This window comes from Petromyzon marinus, chromosome 14 (genome assembly GCF_048934315.1).
Source record: "Petromyzon marinus isolate PM22_M1 ecotype Great Lakes invasive population chromosome 14, UKy_Petmar_22M1.pri1.0, whole genome shotgun sequence".
Lineage (NCBI taxonomy): Eukaryota > Metazoa > Chordata > Hyperoartia > Petromyzontiformes > Petromyzontidae > Petromyzon > Petromyzon marinus.
In genome coordinates, this window is record NC_133680.1 from 9,229,332 (window position 1) to 9,250,601 (window position 21,270).

Genomic DNA, 21,270 nt, shown 5'->3' on the forward strand with positions numbered 1-21,270 from the left:
AGAGTCACGTGACTTTACCCAATAGAACCAAAGAGTACAGCAATCGCATCGGTTCTTCTTCAACGGGTTTCACGTAACTTTGATTCCTCTGTTTGTCGTGGTCAAATCTTGTAATCAAAATTTCGTCCACTTCCCGTTGTCCAATCAATTTCACATTTTGCACAAGGCACTCAGATCCGGTGACAATGCATGCCTGTAGCACAATCGGCATCAATTAATCAATTAATTCGCTACTTTAAAGCAATTAACATTTTGTATGGACGGCTTCTTATTTATCTATATTTGTGTAGGTCAAAAACGCTCGCGGTCCCTAAACTGTGGAATCGCCTCGCCCAAGAAGCAGGCGCCGTGATCATTGACGTGCTTCACGACGGTGAGTTAAGCGAAGTTGTGAAAAAAAGTTATAAAACTTCATTCCTCCGTATGTCGTGGTCACATCTCGTAGTCAAGATGTCGTCCGCTTACCGTTGACCAATCGAGTTATTCACTTTTGAGTGCAACTTTAAAATAAAACCGGTTTTTTTTTGGTTCTTTCGGTAAAGTCACGTAGAATGAGAATAAAATAATAAATTGATTAAATAAAATAACACAATAGAATTCTCACGACGTTTCGGCCACAACACAAGCGGCCTTCATCAGGTGAAGGGGACGAGACTGTCTGAAGGCCGCTTGTGTTGTGGCCGAAACGTCGTGAGAATATTATTGTGTTATTTTATCAATTTATTATTTTATTCTCATTCTACGTGACTTTACCGAAAGAACCAAAGAAGATGAATCATTGCAGTCACGAAAGCTTTAAATCGAAAAATAAAACCGTTGTTAAAAAAAACACTTTTTTTTAAGTAGTTGGAGTTACTTGTTGTTCCCCATGTGCAACCTTCACAAGAGTTTCCATTTCTGCGTTGCAGTTTCACTCCCCCCCCGCCCATGCACGGCGCCCCAGTGAACATGGCAGCGATGCGCCAACGTTGTTGGCACGTGCTTTGTAATCTTTGGACTTTCCCGTGATTGGCCCAACAACGTGTTGTATGCGCACTGGGCTATGCGGTAAACAGATCGCGCGCGCGTCTGTGTGTGTATGCAGTGTTTGGTGTCCTGTGCGAGCGAATTCAAACGAGTTATGAGTGAAGAATTCACACAGTGCTCAGATTCAATGCCACATTCTTTTTTTGAGTTGTTTAAAGGGAGAACGACTGTGTTCTTCGTCCCCAGTGTTTTAGACGCATTTAAAGCAACGCATACTTTTCAAGATGATTTGTAAAAAAAAAAGCATGCCCCCTTGCAATAAGTAATACTTTTTTGGTCATGTATATGGTAGTTTCAACGTTTAATTTGCTCCTGAACGTAGTGTTGCCACATGCAAGCATAGGATACAATTTGAACTATGGGGCCGTCCATAAATGACGTCACGCGATTTTTGACGATTTTTGACCCCCCCCCTTCGTCACACGACGTCACAAAAAGTCAGACCCCCCCCCCACTCAAATATGACGTCACAAAGCTTTGCCCCCCCCCCATTTTTTTTAAACATGCTTCAAATCGTCTTCTTTGGTTCTTTCGGTAAAGTCACGTAGAATGAGAATAAAATAATAAATTGATAAAATAAAATAACAATAATATTCTCACGACGTTTCGGCCACAACACAAGCGGCCTTCATCAGGTGAACGGGAGCGAGACTGTCTGGTAGGACAGCGCTGGAGTGAGCTGTCCTACCAGACAGTCTCGCTCCCTTCACCTGATGAAGGCCGCTTGTGTTGTGGCCGAAACGTCGTGAGAATATTATTGTTATTTTATTTTATCAATTTATTATTTTATTCTCATTCTACGTGACTTTACCGAAAGAACCAAAGAAGATGAATCATTGCAGTCATGAAAGCTTTAAATCGAAATTTATGCTTCAAATCGCTTTAAACTATTGTCATTGTAGTGCGGTATTTAATGCGGCGCTGCACTCTGATGTTGTTGGAGAAAACTTTTATTTAAAAAAAGTATATTTAATTAAGTAGAACGTGTTGTCTATATTTACTTAAAGTTGCGCATTTTGATGTGACGTCACATTTCTCAAACACCCCCCCCCCACCTCGTCACACATCGTCATAAATGTCTGACTCCTCCCCCCCCCCTAGGTGCGTGACGTCATTTACGGACGGCCCTGCACGTACAGTACGGATCGATAAGCAAGGGTTACGGTGGCACAATGTTTGAGAGTTTGCCCTTGAGCGCACAGGTCCCAGCTGATCGCTACCTTTCGTCCATGTATTCATGACCATGAGAATGTCACCATTCCCCTTCACGCTGTCTTTTACATATCTCGCCAATGTCGTTTAAGTTAAACAAAAAGTTGCAATGCCACGCCTTGTGAACCAGACACAATGCCTCCACACTGAATGCAGATTATTTAATATGCATACTTAGTATGCACTGATTAAAGCAAGCCTGGTCCTTACTGACGATACACTGTCGAAACTGGTCCTGAGTCTGCTTGTCCTGAAATCAGCGATCCTGATATGCACTGCCAGATTACCCTGCGGCCAATGGATCGCGTAAGAAATACTTTGAATGTTGTCCGTGGAGAGACAGGCATGGGGATGCGACACTGCCTGTTTATTTTTAAATTCACCCCTGCATGTGGACCCCTGCGACTTATTTCATCAGCTGTATACAGGTGCTGTGACAGGCAGAGCGACTGCGGTAGTAACTCTTCGTGAGCCTTCATATGCTAAGAATCATTGGAAGTGCATATGGCCGGGTGGAAGATAAACTCAGCCTGATAAGATGGAACACATTAAACATATTGCCATGCAATAGAGCACCCGCGGATTAATAACTTCCGAGCACAGATCACTGGCATTCACATGATTAGTAGATGCATATCAATTATGATGGCAGGTCGAATAGTAGAGTGCCTTAACGCGAATTGCACGTGAACGTTACTGTTATACGCATCAAGCATATGCTTCAGGTTAAAAGCAACTGAATGGGTTGGTCTGCGTACAAATTAAATGTGCGCTATCGTCCAAATGTTTGCTGCAGTTTGATTTTGCTGCTGTGGAGTGGTGTAATCGTAAGCGCACTTGACCTGCAATCCAGAGTTTGCTAGGTTCGATCTCCCAGCACGGCTATACATGTGCAAATCACATTCGACAGGCAGGTCCTGTGCGTCGGGGGGTTAAAGTGTGGGGGACTCCCAACTCTTTCAAGACGTCTGGCAAGCGTGGGAGAGTAGGCCAAATGCCATTCGGGGTGGTTTTAAAGAGCTCCCCCGAGTCGAGGGCCTTCTACAAAGCAGTGGAGTGAGTGAGCAATTGCAGAGTTGCGCTTCTATCACCTTGACAAGTTGCCTTGCAAAGACAAGACAATAGCACGTGCGTTTGAACACGTCACAAATACATCAATAAGGCTGTTAACACAGCGGTTCGAGGGGGGGGGAGTAACTACTTTATGTTTCAATAAGATTAAAATCCTTTGTACAGAATGATCGCTTTCAGTTTCACTGTCTGATGCCAAGATACACTTTGGCGGTCAAAAGAGACACGATGGTGATTTAAAAAAACTGCACGCATTCGTCAACAACACAGCCTTAAAATAAATATTAGCGGTGACGTTTCGGACAATGGCCCGTCTGCACAGCACACACTTTGGTAATAGGCTCCTCTGCATTCACGCAGTGCTGGCATCCTTCCCACCTCCCCACACATTCAACTTGAATCTATTCACGGGATTGATTGACACGTGGAAAATAAAGGGTGCCGCATAGATTGGGTTTTGTGGCCGAATGCATGAGGGGGTGTATTGGTGGAGGAGCGGGGTAAGTTGGTGCGTGTATTGGTGGGGGGGGGTGTGAAAGATGTGTTGGTGGGTGGGGGGTGTATTGGTGGGTGGCTGGGTGAGTGTGTGTTGGTGGGTGGGGGGGTGTTGGTGGGTGGAGGGGTGTGTAGGTGGGTGGGGGATGTATTGGTGGGTGGGTGAGTTGGTGGGTGGGTGTGTTGGTGGGTCGGGGCTGTGTTGGTGGGTGGGTGTGTTGGTGGGTGGGTGTGTTGGTGGGTGGCTGGGTGAGTGTGTGTTGTGGGTGGGTGAGTGTGTTGGTGGGTGGAGGGGTGTGTTGGTGGGTGGAAGGGTGAGTTGGTGGGTGGAGGGGTGAGTTGGTGGGTGGGGGATGTGTTGGTGGGTGGGTGTGTTGGTGGGTCGGGGCTGTGTTGGTGGGTGGGTGTGTTGGTGGGTGGTTGTGTTGGTGGGTCGGGGCTGTGTTGGTGGGTGGGTGTGTTGGTGGGTGGGTGTGTTGGTGGGTGGGTGTGTTTGCGGGTCGGGGCTGTGTTGGTGGGTCGGGGCTGTGTTGGTGGGTCGTGGGTGTGTTGGTGGGTGGGTGTGTTGGTGGGTGGGTGTGTTGGTGGGTGGGTGTGTTTGCGGGTCGGGGCTGTGTTGGTGGGTCGGGGCTGTGTTGGTGGGTCGGGGCTGTGTTGGTGGGTGGGTGTGTTGGTGGGTGGGTGTGTTGATGGGTGGGTGCGTTGGTGGGTGGGTGTGTTGGTGGGTGGGTGTGTTTGCGGGTCGGGGCTGTGTTGGTGGGTCGGGGCTGTGTTGGTGGGTCGTGGGTGTGTTGGTGGGTGGGTGTGTTGGTGGGTGGGTGTGTTGGTGGGTGGGTGTGTTTGCGGGTCGGGGCTGTGTTGGTGGGTCGGGGCTGTGTTGGTGGGTCGGGGCTGTGTTGGTGGGTCGGGGCTGTGTTGGTGGGTGGGTGTGTTGATGGGTGGGTGCGTTGGTGGGTGGGTGTGTTGGTGGGTGGGTGTGTTGGTTGGTGGCTGGGTGTTTGCATGGCGCTGCACGTGCGTCGTCGCACAAGGGCCGTGTGTGCGAGTCGAGTGGGTGTGGGGCGGATTGGTGGTGCTGGTGACGTAATGGATGGCCACTGAAAGTGCTTTCAGAAGAGGCGGCTCTCTCAGTGTGCTGCTGGCCCGCCGTGGTCTCTCATCTTCAGGAGTCTTGACCAAGGTCAACAACCAAGAGCTTTCTCGCCTGCGCATTCGACTTGCTCTTTAGCCCCGCAGCCGGCGAGTCCGCAATAACGTAAGTCGAAGCATCAACACGTGCGTGCTCTGACAATACTCCCCTTTTTGTGTGTGCCGTCTAGTAGTTTGTACGGCGTGAACGTTGTGCTTGGCTTGCTAGGAGGGCGCGTTGTACGATGTTTACACCGACTGGCGCAAGTCTTTGTGAACATGACATCTCTGATGGACTTCGTGACGTCTGCCACCTCCTTGTTACCCGTACCGCCGATCGAAGTGGTGGTCTGCCGAGAGAGGGGGGTTCTTACAGAGATTCATAATCGGGCCACTTCGCACGAGGTTTTTTGTTTGTTTTTAAAAGAAACACACAAACGTAAGCAACTTCCCACCCTCCCCCTTCGAAAGATCGGTAAGCGTTTAAAAAAAAAAACTGCTTCAACACATCGCCGCCCCAGTGAACACCCGCCAAGGTTTAAAAGGCCAACGTTGAAGCAACGTCGGAAATATCTTAGTTCTTTCGGTAAAGTCACGTTGTTGTTCCCTTCAACGTGACTTTACCGAAAGAACTAAGAATATGAATTACTGCAGTCACGAAAGCTTTAAATCAAAATTTAACATCGGAAATGTTTACTCGGAGCCTGGTCGGATTGGCACGTGTGTGTGTCATGCTGGTAAATGGAGTATGCTGCGTTATGGAATGTATATTATGGTATAGCTTGCAGCGTGCTCGACTTAACATATTGCCTTGGTACGCACCTCCGATTAGCACGGTTGCCCGAAGGGTTCAAACAAACATATCAAGTATTAATCATGACAAAATCACCATTGTAGCATCGGGTGATGTGGTTTCGCATCCCGTTACAACAGGATAGAGGCACAGCTCTGCAATTGCCTGCTTGTGCCACTGCATGTAGAAGGCCCTCCACGAGAGGGAGCTATAGAAGAGTCCGTAAAGAGGGCAGTTGGCCTACTCTTCCACGCTGACAGACGTTTTGAAAGAAATTAGAGTAACCCACGCTTTACCCCACCATGCATGCTGCTGGATAGATCAAGTCCAGTGTGCTATCCATTACGCCGTGACACCATCAGATGCAAAATGATAAACATAACAGTATTCGTGATAGGGTTATTGTGTAGCGTCATTTGTAATGCAGTACTGTGTATTGGTTTGTAGACCGACATGCGTGTTGCTTATTATTTGTGAGTACATTGTTGGCAGAGGTAGGAGCCTCGGCTAAGTTAAACCCATCTCCGTGTGGTATTGGTATTCAGAAATAATATCTTGCCTACCAAATGAACCTGCTTGTCCGGCTAGTTGCAGCCGACCGTTTTGGTGTCAAACACCAATGATATGCCGTAACGTTATAGCTACGTCAATGCAGTGGTTAGCACAATTTGCTACGAATCCGTTGACCTGAGTTTCAATTCCCAGCCATGGCCAACGTCAGCGGCAAGTGATAGCTGAACCAATCCTGGGGGGCGGGATTCCTTTTTACCAACCTACGCTGATCAGCATTGGTGAAGTTCTGTATGTTGAGCTTCTTTTGCACCGTACGTAGCCAACAGGCTAATCGGAGTTGCGGGGGGGAAGCATAGGTCAGACAAACCTCATGACCGACACGGCATAGAGAGAGGCCTGCACTCGGTGTACTATATATAATATGTGCGTAGGATAACCGTAACCTTCTAGGAGATATCCGACCTCTGCACATATCTGCCGATGCCTCAGTGCCCGGCGAGTCGGATATGAGACAGTACAACGATTCCATACATTTCAATTGTTGTGCGTATTGGGTTACAGACGGAATCAATTGCATCTCTGGTCAGTCGAAGCAAACGGTTGCGGAGAAAGTAGGAGAGTTGAAGGTTCATTGCGTCGAACCGGGCGAGAGCACTTGAGAGCGGGATGAGTCTCATTTTGCCAGCGTGACCCGGGTCACGGTTGCATTTTTTCAGTAAACACTGTAATGCAGTCAGTTTAACGCGTAGTGAATTATTTGTCTTTTGTCAACGTGACACTTTTTTTTTGCTGATTGGCCGTGTAGGGTGGTGGAGGGTTACGACACATTTATAAATAACGCGATCTAACCCAACAACCTTTATTATGAACTGTAATGCAGTGTCTGCAACTGTGATATCAGAAGGGCCATGTCATGAATCGCCAATAGTACATAGCAATAGGTTATTTAATTTCTCAGTATTTCCGTTCGCAGGGCAGCATTGTGGAGAATGTTTAGCTTGTGCTTTGAGGCACAAAAAAAGTGCTTCCTGAAATGTAAATTGATGCGTGGTCACTGTAAGTCTTTCATGGCAGTTTCTCAACAAGGCACGACGCTCCGCTATTTCTCAAGAGGTCCTGCAACCGCCACTTCCCTTGTCCTCATTGCAAGAGTTTAACTGTGAAAGAATGTCGAATAATAATTGTACAAGCAGATTGTTTTTTTTTTGTCAATCCACTGCTGCATGGTGACCTTTCCGTGCAGGTCGCAGTGCGACTTAAAGACATTGCAGGACAGTTGTACAATGGATTTTGTTGTTGTTGCCCTCAATAATCACTGCACTGTTATTATCAAAGTAAAATATAGTACGCTAAAGTGTTTTTTCTTAACTTTGTGTTCCAGTTGCAGCCACCTGCTGCTGCTGCTGCTGTTGCCCCGTGTGGATTTCCCACTGACTCCGCTCGTCGCCGTTCAGTATGAGCAAGGGTGGCCATAGCCAGGCCTCGCCCGCAGGAGATGAGAATTTACCCGACCGAGAGACGGATCACATCACGAACGCCGATGGCCTTTCCATCTACTGCCGCTACTGGAGGCCAACCCAAGGCAAGCCCAGGTGAGCGCGGGGGAATGGTGATCTGCGCCTCCGCTCCCTTTCGCCGCTGAGGCCGTAAAAAGGGCACGCGGCTGCCCTAGCAAGGAGTAACCTTTAACACGTAGGCTTTCGCGACCAATATTATTCATAAGAAAGGTTTTTGGGTTCGATCGCGTTATTTATAAATGTGTCGTAACCCTCCACCACCCAACACGGCCAATCAGCAGTGTCACTTTGACAAAAAACAATTAGTTCACTACTTTAGCCCACCGGTGTGTTGAAGAGTGAATCCACAACATTTACAGTTTGAATACGACGTTTCGTATTCAAACTGTAAATGTTCTGGCGAATTGCCTGATGATGCTGGATGTAATTACCAGCGAAACGTCGTATTCAAACTGTAAATGTTGTGGATTCACTCAACACACCGATGGGCTAAAGTAGTGAACTAATTGTCTTTTGTCAACGTGACACTTTTTTGCTGATTGGCCGTGTCGGGTGGTGGAGGGTTACGACACATTTATAAACAACGCGATCTAACCCAAAAACCTTTATTTTGAAGGGGTGAATAACCTATTGGGTGTTGCTCTGTTTTGACTGCACAGTGTCATTCTGAAACTTCACATCAACCGGAAAACTGTATTGTACATTGGAATAATACCCTCCTATCGTTGCACTTGGAACGTTTAACAATTTAACAAAACAACATTCCCTTTAAGGTCAAATGGTCATCGTGTACGTGTAGCCGGTGGCGTTTGCGGCTCCACACCTCGCCATCGCATCCTTCCTTCTGCCAGATTTCATGATTGTCGCAAAGTTGACACGCAACCTTCTGAGGGTAACTCTTAACAGCGTTCCAGCCGTCGGGCTTATGGGCCTGTCAGTCCACGGTGTGCCCTTTGTCGATCCACTGCTGAGTGAGTTGTCATCACCCTCCCACAGTCCGCATCATGGGGGTTATTTGACCGTACTTCACCCTCGTTGACACGTGCAGCTGAAGGGACCACAGGTGTGGGGGCATAGAAGTACAGTACAACACTGATTTTTTGTACTGCCCTCTTATGCCCACCCCCTACCTAATCCCACGTGCTGGTTATTAAGACCTTCTGTGCAATGTTGTCAAACTATCCAAGCACTCTCCAGGCTCAGCCTTCCTTATACTCACGAGATCTGATGAGCTCGGCACATTTGCTGATAGATTTAAAATCAAGGCACAGTGTGCGTATATGTGTAATACCATAGTCACTATACTGTGTGTGTGTGAAGTCACCCAGGAAGTGTATAAACGGCACACTAGAGCCAATTTGTTGTGACATGATCATTCAAATCCAGCTGCCACTTTGTAATGCGTTCAGGAGGTTATCAAACCATCGTTGTCTGCTATAGACATTAAACACCAAGTGACCTAACATTCAAGAGTAGTATGAAGGCGTCATAGTTTTAAAAATGTCAGATTTTAAAATAACTACGGGCACATTTATCAAGGCCTCTCTCCTACATGCGCTCGTGAATCTCAGTGAGCGCCTGTCCATTTAAGATAAGGACATTGAGAACAATAGTTATACTGTACAGGAAAACGGAATTTGAGGGACAACCTTAATGGGAATGACATTCCATTGGTGAGTGTACGCCACCCAAAATGCGTGGTGACGTCACAGCGACCTAGACCTTGAGTCAATGACAAACATGGTTGCGGGTTTTACTCAACCCATTCATTAATCAGTGGCGAGTGTCTCTTCGAGTGCCGGGCGGTTTGCGAGTGGTGAGATGTGCTGTGTGGGAGGAGTGCTGTGAATTAAAAATAATGCAGATGAATGCCAGTCACGGGTCAAGAGGGCTCCCTGCTTGAATGAGCACGGGGGCAGGTGCCACATCTCTGTTAGCAGGCCTCAATCAGTTTTTTTGCTTCGGTTCACATTTGACATTTCATTGGGCGGGAGGACGTTTGGGCTAATTCCATCCAGCTCGTTGAGATTTCAACCCACAAATATCCAGTTGCACCAATGAAGAAACGCATTTGGTGTATCGTATAGAAGAACAAAATGCAATTTTTATTTACACTGCAGGAATTCGATGAACACCAAAGCGCCTTTTCATAGATGCCCAGCAGGGGTGGGTCAGAACGCTACGATACAAAACACACGGCAGGAGTGCCGAGTGTAGGAATGGGAAAGCCAAATCACTAAAAACCGTGCACCTCGAAGGGACAACCGAGAGGGAGACGTGAATGACACATTTGACTCCACCCACGGCGTCGCCTGCCTGGGCGAATGGCCACGTCCGATCGGGCGATCGCCGCCGCCGCCTCTGGCTATTGATGCCCCGGTGGCATCCCTACGAGCGCCGTCTCACCCGGCCAGGCAGAGGGGTGAGGTGGGGGGGGAAGGCGTTCGTCTTCGAATTTAACGCGTTTGGCTACGTACGGTGCGAAAGACGTTCGACATACGTATGTACATTCCTGCGCTGACGATTGGTGGCCCATATGGCCTTAGTCACGTTTTTGGCGATTGTTTACCGAAAAGATTTTCGAAATACTTTCGCTAAAAGCGTCACCAAGACAGCAGATAGTGAAAATGCAGCAGCGTGCCTTAATGCCTGATACCAGCGGTGTGGCAGATCGCCCAGACAATGTGCGTTGGCTCATATTGTACCTCTACAGCACTACACAGTTTAAACTTGTGTAGCATCTGCATTCAACCGCATCTGAGACCCCTGTACAATCCAGTGGGAAGCCCATGGGTTTTCTGGGGCAAGGAGGCATATTTAATGATTTACGTTAGAGAAACAGACTAAGGAGATGAGGAAGATATTGAGCGCTCTTGTGCTGTTGTGATGGTGGTGCTGACGTTGGGTGGTTGGTGGTGGTATCAGTGGGTAGTGGTGGTGCTGACATTGGGTGGCGGTGGCAGCGACGGTGGTGGTGATGTTCTGGCAGCAGCGGCAATAACATTGGCGGTGACTCTGTATGTACATTGAACCTCCTTCGCACCGTTCTAAAATCGAAAGGTGCGGACTTTGGTGGCGAAGGTGACGGCGACGGTGGTGTTGTTGCAGGGGTCTGGTGCACGTGATTCACGGAGCTGGCGAGCACTGCCGCCGCTACGACGAGGTCGCGTCTCGTCTCTCCGCGCTCGGGTATTTCGCCTTCGCCCACGACCACGGTGAGCGGGGAGCGATTTGGCGCGTGCCACACCGCCGTCGTGGAGCGGCGCACCACTGCGATCCCGCGGCATGGAGGCACGGAACCTTTGTGCGCGAGATACTCGCACCCGCAGGGCGATGAGGTGGTCTCTGCACGAGTAGCTCCAGACACTGGTTATTGACCTGTTTGCAGTCGTTATTTCATACTCACACTGAAGGCCTTTGTGTGACCAAATCAGCCTGGAAATGCACCGGATCTCCAACGCTAAGCAGCAGTGAGCCTGCATAGTGCTTGGATGGCTGACGACATTTCTTTAACATTAAAAGCGGCTAAATCGTGGGCAGTAGAGGTAGGTGCAGTAGTTCCTCATTGGTGACACGGTCGATGCGTTTCTGAACAGGAGCTGCATTGAGCGGAAAACCACGTTAGCCGGCGAATTCCTGGTACCGAATCACATTTGCACGATAGGTAATTATAATCGGTCCTGCAGTCATCCCATGGCAGGATAAAGATCCAAGATGAGGGTACACACCGTACCGTATAATTTCGCGAATGTACCCAGAAGTCGGTCACAGCATTCACTCAAATTATTGTTGTCATGCAGCATCCATGCAGGCTTCGTTGACCATTAGAATTCCAGGGAGCTTGGGGATTGAATGTGACCTTTGTTCTACAACCTTTGACCTGTGGGCAACGACAAAAATAAAGACCAGGACCGCCTCAAAAATCGTAATCGGCGGTGCACTGGCTGCCGATTTAAGACGGTGTCATTTCACCTCTGATGCCTCCTTGTCCAGTCCTAGAGTGCATCCCTCGCTACTGTCACTTCGTATGAGGAATGGCTGAGTGGCGAGTGTCAATTAAACGTATCTGTTGAGTAGAAGTGGCGTCACGTGATAAAGCGTCTGCCTCGTGCAAGTATAAAAAAAAGTGAGGTGAGGGTAGGACATCAACAGGAACTTCCGTCATTATACAGGTGAGCCTTAAGTGTCCCAGTGAGAGTGGTGCGTGTCTGCGGGTAGTGTCTAAGTGTCTGATGCAAGGGTCAGGTGTGCGAGTGGTTATTGCCCCATGGCTATGTGTTCGTGGTGAGTGTGTGTCTGCAGGTATTGATCAGGAGGTGTGTCTGTTAAGTGTCCTGACGAGTGAGTAAAAGTGGTGTCTGGTGAGTGCTGTGTCTGGTGTGGTGGGTGTCTGTCTGGCGAGTGGGTGGATGAGTGCGATCGTCTGGTTTAATGGTATCCGAGGCGTGGCGGGTGTCTGGCGAATCTTATCCAGCGAGGGTCAGGTGTCTGTTGAGGGAATATCATGTCACCCTATCTGTAGGACAGGCTGTCCTGTACAATGTTAGCCAACAAATTTGAACAACTTTTTTTTTATAAGTATAAGTCTCTCCCTGCTAAATAAAGACATTTTCACTAGTCTTTCCACAGCAGGTGATCATGTAGGCTCCATCAACCTTACCAGGCATAACTCTTTCAGCCCGAGTTAGTTTTCCGCCGAGGTGATCTATGATCAAATTGACGCTCTCCGTAGCTGTAAATCCGCATACCATTACATACTAAAGTACTGTATATAAATATGCCTCTTTTGCAATTGTAGTGACATAGAATTGGTCAGTACGTAGCATCATAGCGCTGGCTGCTGGCAGGGAAGGGGCTGTGCAGCTTGAAGCAGCCCTCACTGACAGCAGGCCACGTGATAGACCCGAGAGGGATCTCGGGGAGAGGTCACGGAAGGGACACGTCAGGGAACCCGCTAGTAGGTTCTAGAAGGGGGGCGTGGCCAGGGCAGAGTGAGGCCACTCTGGGAGACTAAAAGGGGCTGTCGTTTGGAGTGGGATCCACGTCGTCGTCATCGCTGCTGAAGATCACTGTTGTCTCCACTTGATTACTGCGCTGCTAGGCGTAGTCTTAGTTCAGCGCCGTCAGTGTCAGACGGCTAGCGAGACACCAGTGTAGAGTTGCGTATAAGCGAGAGACAGAGTGTGTAACGGTGTAGGGTGTATTGTATAAAGTGTACAAAGTGTGCTCGGTGTTTAATTAAAGAATTGCCTCCAAGAATGTACGTCTCCAAGTCAGTCACCACACAATGAAATACATTTTGCACTGTGTAATAGGGTGAATGCTTTGAGCGAATGTTCCCTCGGGGTAGTAACGGTAACGGGATTTCAACGATACACTTCAACGTTATGCAATTGCGGTGCGATGCAATGTCCACGTCGTGGAAATTGTGCTCGCACTGGCTCGCGAGTGCGTTGTGCGCGTCTCCTTGCGCGTGGCCAATCGATTGTTTTCCGCGCACGTTACAATGTCCCCGTGCACAACGCTGTGCACGGGGACGTGGGCACCTGGGTCTGTCCCGTGACCTCCCACCAGCGGGCGTTCGACACTGCACGTGGCCTTAACGTGCACCTAGCCTGGCACAGGCGCCGTGGTGACGTCGCCACGACTTAGTGGCGAATCGCGGGTGTGTGTGCGCGTCTTGTTACCAAAAAAGTGTAGCGGTTAGCACGCTGCGCTACAAACCCGGCATCCAAGAGTTCAATTCCCACTCACGGCCAACACCAGGTGAAGATTACCGGGCCAGAGCCTCCCCCTAGGTCGACTCAGCCTCAAATGAGTACCTGGTGCGGTGTGTAAACATCGCCACTGGGCAGACAAAGGTGGCCAGGCGTGGTGTTGGCCATTATCCCCCTCGTGTGTCGTGCCGGCCTTCAATAGGTGCTCGATAACAGCACTGGACCCGATCGGGGGAGGGGGTCGGCAAAATAAAAATATCTTTGTTACAAAACAGATCATTTCTCGTTATCAAAAAACATGATCCCTTTAAAAAAAACTCTCAACTCAATTTTGAAAACATGTTTCAGATGACATCCAATTTCCTGTGAACGCATAAGCCTCTTGAATTATGAGCGTTGTGCATTTCTACAGATCCATTCGGCTCGCTTCCCTTTATTGATTTACACCAGTGCTAGAAAGGGCATGGCAACTCGTTAATGAAGTTATGCTTCGGTCAATGCGAATGTACAAAATCTAATTATTTGGCTCTGTACTGCGTTTGGCTTATGACCCAGACACCCGATCTTATCAAGTGTTTAGAAACTAACAACGGGGTTTGAGCCTGGATACTGCTTGGCTGGGGGCGACTGCCATGCATGAAATGGGCGTTATCGGCCGTGGGGCTGTGTTGTCAGCAGAGGATAGTGCAGTATATGAACATTGCCTGGTATACAGGAGGTGGAGTTTGCATGTTCTCCATGTGATCACCTAGATTTATCTCTAGGTCCTCCAATGTTACCCCCACCTCCTCCCCATTTATAAACACGGGTTTTGAGTATTTGGCTGCGATAATTCCCACATAAGCCACTTTTTGTTGAGCCATCATGTGGCCAGGTCACTTCTGTAAAATAGTGGGCCTTACCTGGTCAAATAAAATAGGTTTTGGAAAATCCATCGTACTGTAACAACGCCCGAGCGTCTATGCCACGTGGACATTATTAGCACACTACACTGACCAGCGTGGAGCATGGTAAAGTAATTCTCACGACTCAAAACAGCTTAGGGAGGCTTGCCCTCCATTCAGCAGTGGATTAAAAAAACACGTAAATGTTGTGGAAACCCAGCCAAGTAGTGCTGTGGTAGCATTGCCCGACCTCAATGTGTTTGAGTCCAACAGTTAAAACCGCTGTTGCCAGATGACCTGGACCATCTGGGCATGTGCCCGGTAATTTAATAGAGGGACGTTTGCTTAAAGCAAAATTGCCCAGTCTAAAAAGGGGGAAACTTCTCTGGGAGTGCATTCGTCTTCTGCGATTGGTTAATTTTGCCATCTTGACTAACTACATGCGCATGTGTGAGGAGCTGTAGCAGTTAAGAGCTCTGTGTGCTACAAAGCAATAACTCGAGATCAATTTGCCCTCATGGCCAACATCAATAATGAATATCTTAACTGGTCCTGGGCCACTCCTAGGTCGATTCAGCCTGAAATGAGTACTGTACCTGGAGCAATTTGCAAAACGTCAGAAGGTGCAGAGAGACGAGGAGCCGGATGGCGTGCTGGTCACACCACCTCCTGCCGTGTACCTTAAACGGTCTATTAATAACATTTTATTTATATCTCCAACGAAAAGCAGCAACAAGGAGATAGAGTATTGGATAGTTGTCGGTGGCAAATACACAACGCAGTTTCACTCGAAGCCAGCAAGCGAAATAAACTCGTAATATTACTGATATTGGCCAAACAATGCTGAAAACTTACCTGCAAATTACCCAATTGGGATTTACACGCAGCAACATTGGCATTCCCCCTTCCGAAGAGCCTTGATAATCGGCAAAGATTTCCTAGGTAAACAAAAGGGCTAGGCCACGAATAGCACTTAACCCTACAGGCTATGAACGTATAAAAATAGGTGTCTTTGTTTGTATTTGTGTACTTGTTTAAAGTGCACCTGTTAACGCACGCTTGTACATGCATGCTAGTATAACCGCAGTTGGGGAAACTTCATCGCGCGTGCTTTCATATTCGCTTCTGCGGCCATCTAATCCACTCTTCTTTCCGATATTTAGGAATTCACTGGAGCTATGCCCTTTCAAGTCTAGATTGAAAACTCATTTCTTTAGAACGGTCTTGTGTTCAGTTTGTGGTCCTTGCCCCCGCACCACCGATTAGCACGGTTGCTTACGTTTTTTGAAAGAAGTTCAACGTAAATACTGTGACGGTGGGTTATCAATTAATTGGCGTCACTACACAAAAAGGAGTCCACCAGGGCCAGGGGGAGAGCATGGCGTGCTAGTCTGTACTTCGCGGGCGATCACAGACCAGGGCCGAGGCAGAACAAAAGGGTCTCAACACATTTAGCTTCACCAGGTTAAGGGAGGTGGGGGGTCAAGTGGTCACGGCCACATCCCCCAAGAAGGAGGCATCATGCTTTGCACTATTACACACCAACACACCGCGTAACTACGCAAAACCGTCACCCGCAGAAATAGTTTCGCTGTACCCTTGACCAAGCGTAGGAAAACGAGCACCCAGAGAATTAGTTCCTTCAGGTTCTGGTCAGGGTCACACACAGGTGCACACTCGTGGCCACCCTCCAGCCATTCACTACAGCATACCCCCCCCCCCACACCCACCTTCATCCAGTATGCTACAGCGACCACTTCTTCGCGCTCACCTAGTGTACAGCACTCCCCTACAGCAGCAGCACTAACAGCACCGCCACACAGCAGTTTGAAGCAGAAGTGGTTGCGCACTCTTCCTCAATTCTCAGCTCCCTGGTTCGTCTCTCCCACACAACGCTCCTCCAGTTTCAGGCCTGCAGGCCTCACCCGGACTCGGCCGCTGGCAACAAAAAAAAAACAACGCAGATAGGCCTAATTGCTTTGCCTACAAACATTCACCTCGCCACGTCCGACCTCAAGGAAGCTGGGTTCAACTCACCGCCCTTGCTGCGGTGTCGTTGCTGTTTCCTTGACGCCACCGCATACGCTGACGTGGGCTGCCTTTATCGTCCCGCTTGAGCGCTGTTCACAGCCCGCTTTAAATACTCATCTCCACGGTAGGTGGTGCCACACCTGGACCTACTCGATAACTGGCTGGGCCGCCTAAATTAGTCGCCACCTTCTGTGAATTTACTCCCCCCACCCCAATGAACTCACAAACATGACAGACATCCATTTCACCCGTAGCACACGCATACATATGTAGACGAGTAGTGGAGGACGTCATGTCACTCAGGGGGCTGAGAATGGATGACGTCAGAGGTTACGGGGGATATAAGGGGGAGCCCGTGACGTAGGGGGGGTCGTCGCGAAGGGCCAGGAACGGAGAGAGTTAGGGAGTCGGGATCCAGGGTAGGGGGAATCAGCGCCAGGCGAGAGTGATACTTCACCCGGCCGACCGAGTTGGATGATCCCTCGGTCGGTGCTGGGGGAAGATCACGTCTAGCCTGGGTGGAGCTAGGGACCTCCCAGTACCCTTTCCCCTGGGGAGATATTAGGGTTGTCACCTGTTAGGCGTAAGCATTTAATAAGTTACCGGTAGTAGCCCTTAATAAGCCTTGGCATCCGCCCCTACTCAAGAACCGTGTCTGCGTCGTCAGTTGCACCTCAACACATACGTACAGATTCCTGCAAAGCAGAGCTTAGGTTACATACGCAGTCAGGGCGACATTAGCTGCCTCGCTGCACATTGCATGACGGGACGGTATTTACATATTTACAAACACACAGCATGTAATTAGGCGAATGTGCTTGGGGCAAACGGAGAGAGGTCTGACATTATGGCTCGTGACTCGAATTAAAACCGCGAGCGTGGTTTGGCATGCTCGGATGGTTCGCAGCACCAGCAAAAAGCATGCCAACGTTGGACCAACGTTGAACATGCGTTTTGAATTGTTGGGAATAATGTTCGTACCCAACGTTCCATGCTTACTGGGACATTCTGGCCTTTTGTGAAATCTTTGCCCTGAGTGTGATTGATGCAGATGACTTCAGGGTCACTTGCTGTGGACAATAACATCTGAATTCATGTTTATGAGACAAGTTATTACGAGTCATTTGTCAAAATCCGTTTTCATGGCCATTGCTGTAGATGCCACCACATCCTCCTATCATCATATTCTTAATTCTGCCAGATATTCTCTATTAGAGCTGCTCTGATTCATAGTTATTTCGAATAATTATCCCTTTATTTATATAATTATATGGTATACATATTTAATGATGACAATGTAAACTGTGAACAGAGGGCAGCCTGTTCTACAGATGTGAAAGTCACATGACACCTGACCCTTGTCATACATTTACCACTCACCTGACAGCATCCATCAACTCACCACTCACCCAACACTCACCAGCCATCAACTCACCACTCACCCAACACTCACCAGCCATCAACTCACCACTCACCCAACACTCACCAGCCATCAACTCACCACTCACCCAACACTCACCAGCCATCAACTCACCACTCACCCAACACTCACCAACTCTTGACGCTTCTCACTTTATAGCAGTGTCCTTTCGCTGCCAGCGCCACGCACCAGAACTGAGCACGCGGATTGGTCGAGCGTTTGGCGGGAACTTTGAATCTGGCCAATCAAGGGGCATGCATTGTAGCTCAGGTGACCTTCATAAATAACAGACCAGAGTGGGGAATGCTGCGATTGGCCAGTGATGATGGATTGGCATCAAACGGACAAGTAGCATGGTTAATACGCAGATTACAGTGCAATGTTCATGATTTTCTGTTATTTCGTTTCTAGAAGGGTGTCCACTGACCAGGCAACGTTGTGGTCAGCACAAAACCAAATTTTTAAACCCCGAAAATTATGTGATCTAATTTTCAAGAGTTCGTAAATTGTGTGCCGGTGTCATGAGAAACACCCCTGAATGTGACGGTCACAAAAACATGAATATTCATTGGAAATTCATATTAATTCTAACACTGTAAACCACACTTGGGCCTCTTAAAAATGTATGTAACTGTACGCTTGCTTGCTCATGTGATCCTTTTAGCGATCACATCGCCGCACTCCGGCGTTTCTGCATCTGCTTCGTTCCTCCTGAAGCCGCGGTGACGAAAGAGTGAGTGTAACCTCGCGCGCCCTTTTCCCCTTCTCCTCCCCCTTGCTCCCTCCCCCAGTGGGGCACGGGCAGAGCGAGGGGCCACGGATGCAGGTGTCGGACTTCCAGGTGTTTGTGCGAGACACCCTGCAGCATTTCGATCTGATCTGCAAGCGCTACCCGGACCTGCCCATCTTCCTGCTGGGACACTCCATGGTGCGCGAGGGCTTCCTAAGAACACACCGGGCTGCAAGCGGTCGTACGAGGGCAACGGTGTCCACAACTCCCCCGCAGTACAGCAAGAGGAGGGAGACTTTTGCAGAGAGAGGCCGCGTTTCTCAAGATAAAATAGCCACGTCTCCAATTAAATTGTTGGGACACATGGCCGGAGTGATTTTTGGAGTGGAATAGCTAGGCATAGGACATGCTGTGACGTGACCTTTATACATCAGCTTCTGTTAACCTTACGCCTATGACCACATCACCCGGAATGCGCCCAATCTCGGCAGGTTTTGGAAGCTGGATAACAACTTGCACGGACGGACACCGTGCACAGCACAGGTGGTGCAGCCAGCTGCCGCGGTTTATGCTTTCAGCAGATGGCAGCGCAGAAAAATCCATTGTTGTGTTGTGCTATGCTCTCAAATGTCTGTGCTCCTCATCATCACCAACTCACACTGACCAGCGTGGTGAAGTCTAGTTGAGTAAAACCCCGTGACCCGTATGGTATTCGAAGGATTTCATCAAGGAGTGAATCGATAATTCCGTGTACATTTATGTGTAATAGGTGATGTGTCCTACGACAATCTATTAATAAGATGCATAAACAACTGCATACTTTCCTTGTGATGGACGTCCCGCTGTTGCTGTACAGCGTCTTGTGATCCAGTTATATTTTGAGGCTTCATAATTCCACATTGCATCGTAAATCCAATCTGTATTGCATTTGTATCTCTGTACTACTTCCTCTCCTCGTCCGTAAACCTAACCATCCTGCCCCTTCCCCCCCCCCCCCCCCTTTGCCTATCATCGCCCTTCCTTGCCATCCCTTCCCCTCCCCAACACTCAAACCCCATCCCTTTTCCCCATCAACCAATACTAATGTACAATTTATACTGCTTGTAAAGCGCGTTAACAAAAGCGCTACACAAAATCCCAGATACGATGACATTGTGTGTGTGCACGCTCGTGCAGGGTGGTGCCATCTCTATCCTGGCGGCGAGCGAGAGGTCGGACAAGGTGGCTGGGGTGGTGCTGATCGGTCCTCTCATCGAAGGCAACCCTGACATCGTCTCGCCGTTCAAGGTGCGCCGTCAATCAATCCCAAGATTTATAACGCGCCGTACGCGGCACAAAAACCTCAGAGGGAAGCGCCAATGGCACTGAGGAAATGAAACTAAATTAAACTGAACAGAAGAGTTTTTTTTGTGTCTATGTCTCAAAAGCACCGGCTGTTACGGCTAACCAGACTTCAGTCAGCAGACCGTTCCAGACCACTGGGGCTGCAGATAAACAACTCCGTTCTGCTCTCCGAACCCAAGTGGATTTCTCACAAAGCAGCAGGTCCATACCAGATGGCCGTAGGGTTCGTGATGGTACATACGGGTGGACGGCATCGCTCGGGTGACCAGCGCAGCTCCTTCAGAAGTATTGAAGAACTCGCGAGGGGCCAGGCAAACGACTCTGGCGAGGAGGGTGTTTTGGAGAAGCTGGAGACGTTCGCCAAGGCGATTGTTTACGCCGTACATGAGAGAGCTGCGCTGGTCGACGCACGCGGCAACCGCACTACATGCGAGCGTATGTGCGACAGGGGCGGTAAGTGCATTGCCGCATTAACTCGCTGATGCGTGATTCGAAGGTGGGATGATTGTCGAGTCTGTTACCCAGCAGCTTCAGATTGCTAAGTGTTTTATCGAACCGCCCACCACGACGATGGAAACCGGCACGTTCAGATGTCGTAGCTTCTGACGAGTTGCAAGAATCGCGGCCTCGAACTTTGAGGGTTTGAGTTGCTTAGCATCAGCCACTGTTGGAGAGCCCATGTACATTCTGAGAGCACGTTTATTGAAACAGGAGCAGACGTTTCGAAAGGGACGTGGAGCTGGGTATCGTCACCATATCGACGGTACGGATTCGCCGAAACTCTGTTTGAGCCTGGCTACTGGAGACACGTGAGCTGCGAAGAGAATAGAGCCAAGGACAGATCCCCGTGGGACGCCGTACAGAGACGGGACTGCTGCTGGCCGTGCCTTGTCTGTGTTTGATGAAGCCAAAACGGCCGGTCAGGTGAGATTCCATCCAGCGAACGGCGCCGTCAACCGATCCCAAGGTTTGTCTGCTGGCAGTGCAGGAAGGACACGGTGACCGAATGTTGTCAAAAGCAGCCGAAGTATCCAGTGCGAGAAGTGCTACCGCCAACTGAGGAATTGACAATAGTCCTGTGGTCTCAGTGCAGTGGAGGGCTCCGTAGGCTCCCTGGATAGGGCTGAAGGCTATCGGGACGGTTCCATGCGGTCGTGGCCGCGCCAGCACGAGCCCGCTCAACTCGTTTTGACTTTGCAGGGAGATCGGAGAGAGGCCGATAATTTGCAACGTCTTGAGGAGTGCAGGGATCGATCGGGCACTTCTCCAAAATGGACGGGAAAGTGCCGGGGCTGAAAGATACGTTTGACCGGGCGCGGAAGCGTAATGTGCAGTTCCTCCTCGCAGACCTTCAGCAGCGTGGACACAAAGCTATCCAGAGAATAGGTC

At 49.2% G+C, this 21,270-nt stretch overlaps 1 protein-coding gene across 3 annotated transcripts in view; it reads left to right on the forward strand.

Annotated features, from left to right (window-relative positions):
- Positions 1–280: 280 nt before the first annotated feature.
- The window catches only part of LOC116942335 (monoglyceride lipase-like), a 29,683-nt gene continuing 8,693 nt past the window's right edge, over positions 281–21,270 (forward strand). Inside the window, exons 1-6 of one of the 3 annotated variants that reach the window (XM_076067080.1) lie at positions 281–373; positions 4,971–5,059; positions 7,620–7,830; positions 10,864–10,970; positions 18,599–18,735; positions 19,714–19,824. In XM_076067080.1, the coding sequence (XP_075923195.1) occupies positions 7,694–7,830; positions 10,864–10,970; positions 18,599–18,735; positions 19,714–19,824 (492 nt within the window). In that variant the 5' untranslated portion in view covers positions 281–373; positions 4,971–5,059; positions 7,620–7,693. Of the gene's footprint in view, positions 374–4,812; positions 5,060–7,619; positions 7,831–10,863; positions 10,971–18,598; positions 18,736–19,713; positions 19,825–21,270 lie in introns of those variants that run through there. The other 2 variants (XM_032954107.2, XM_032954106.2) reach the window with 2 other exon arrangements.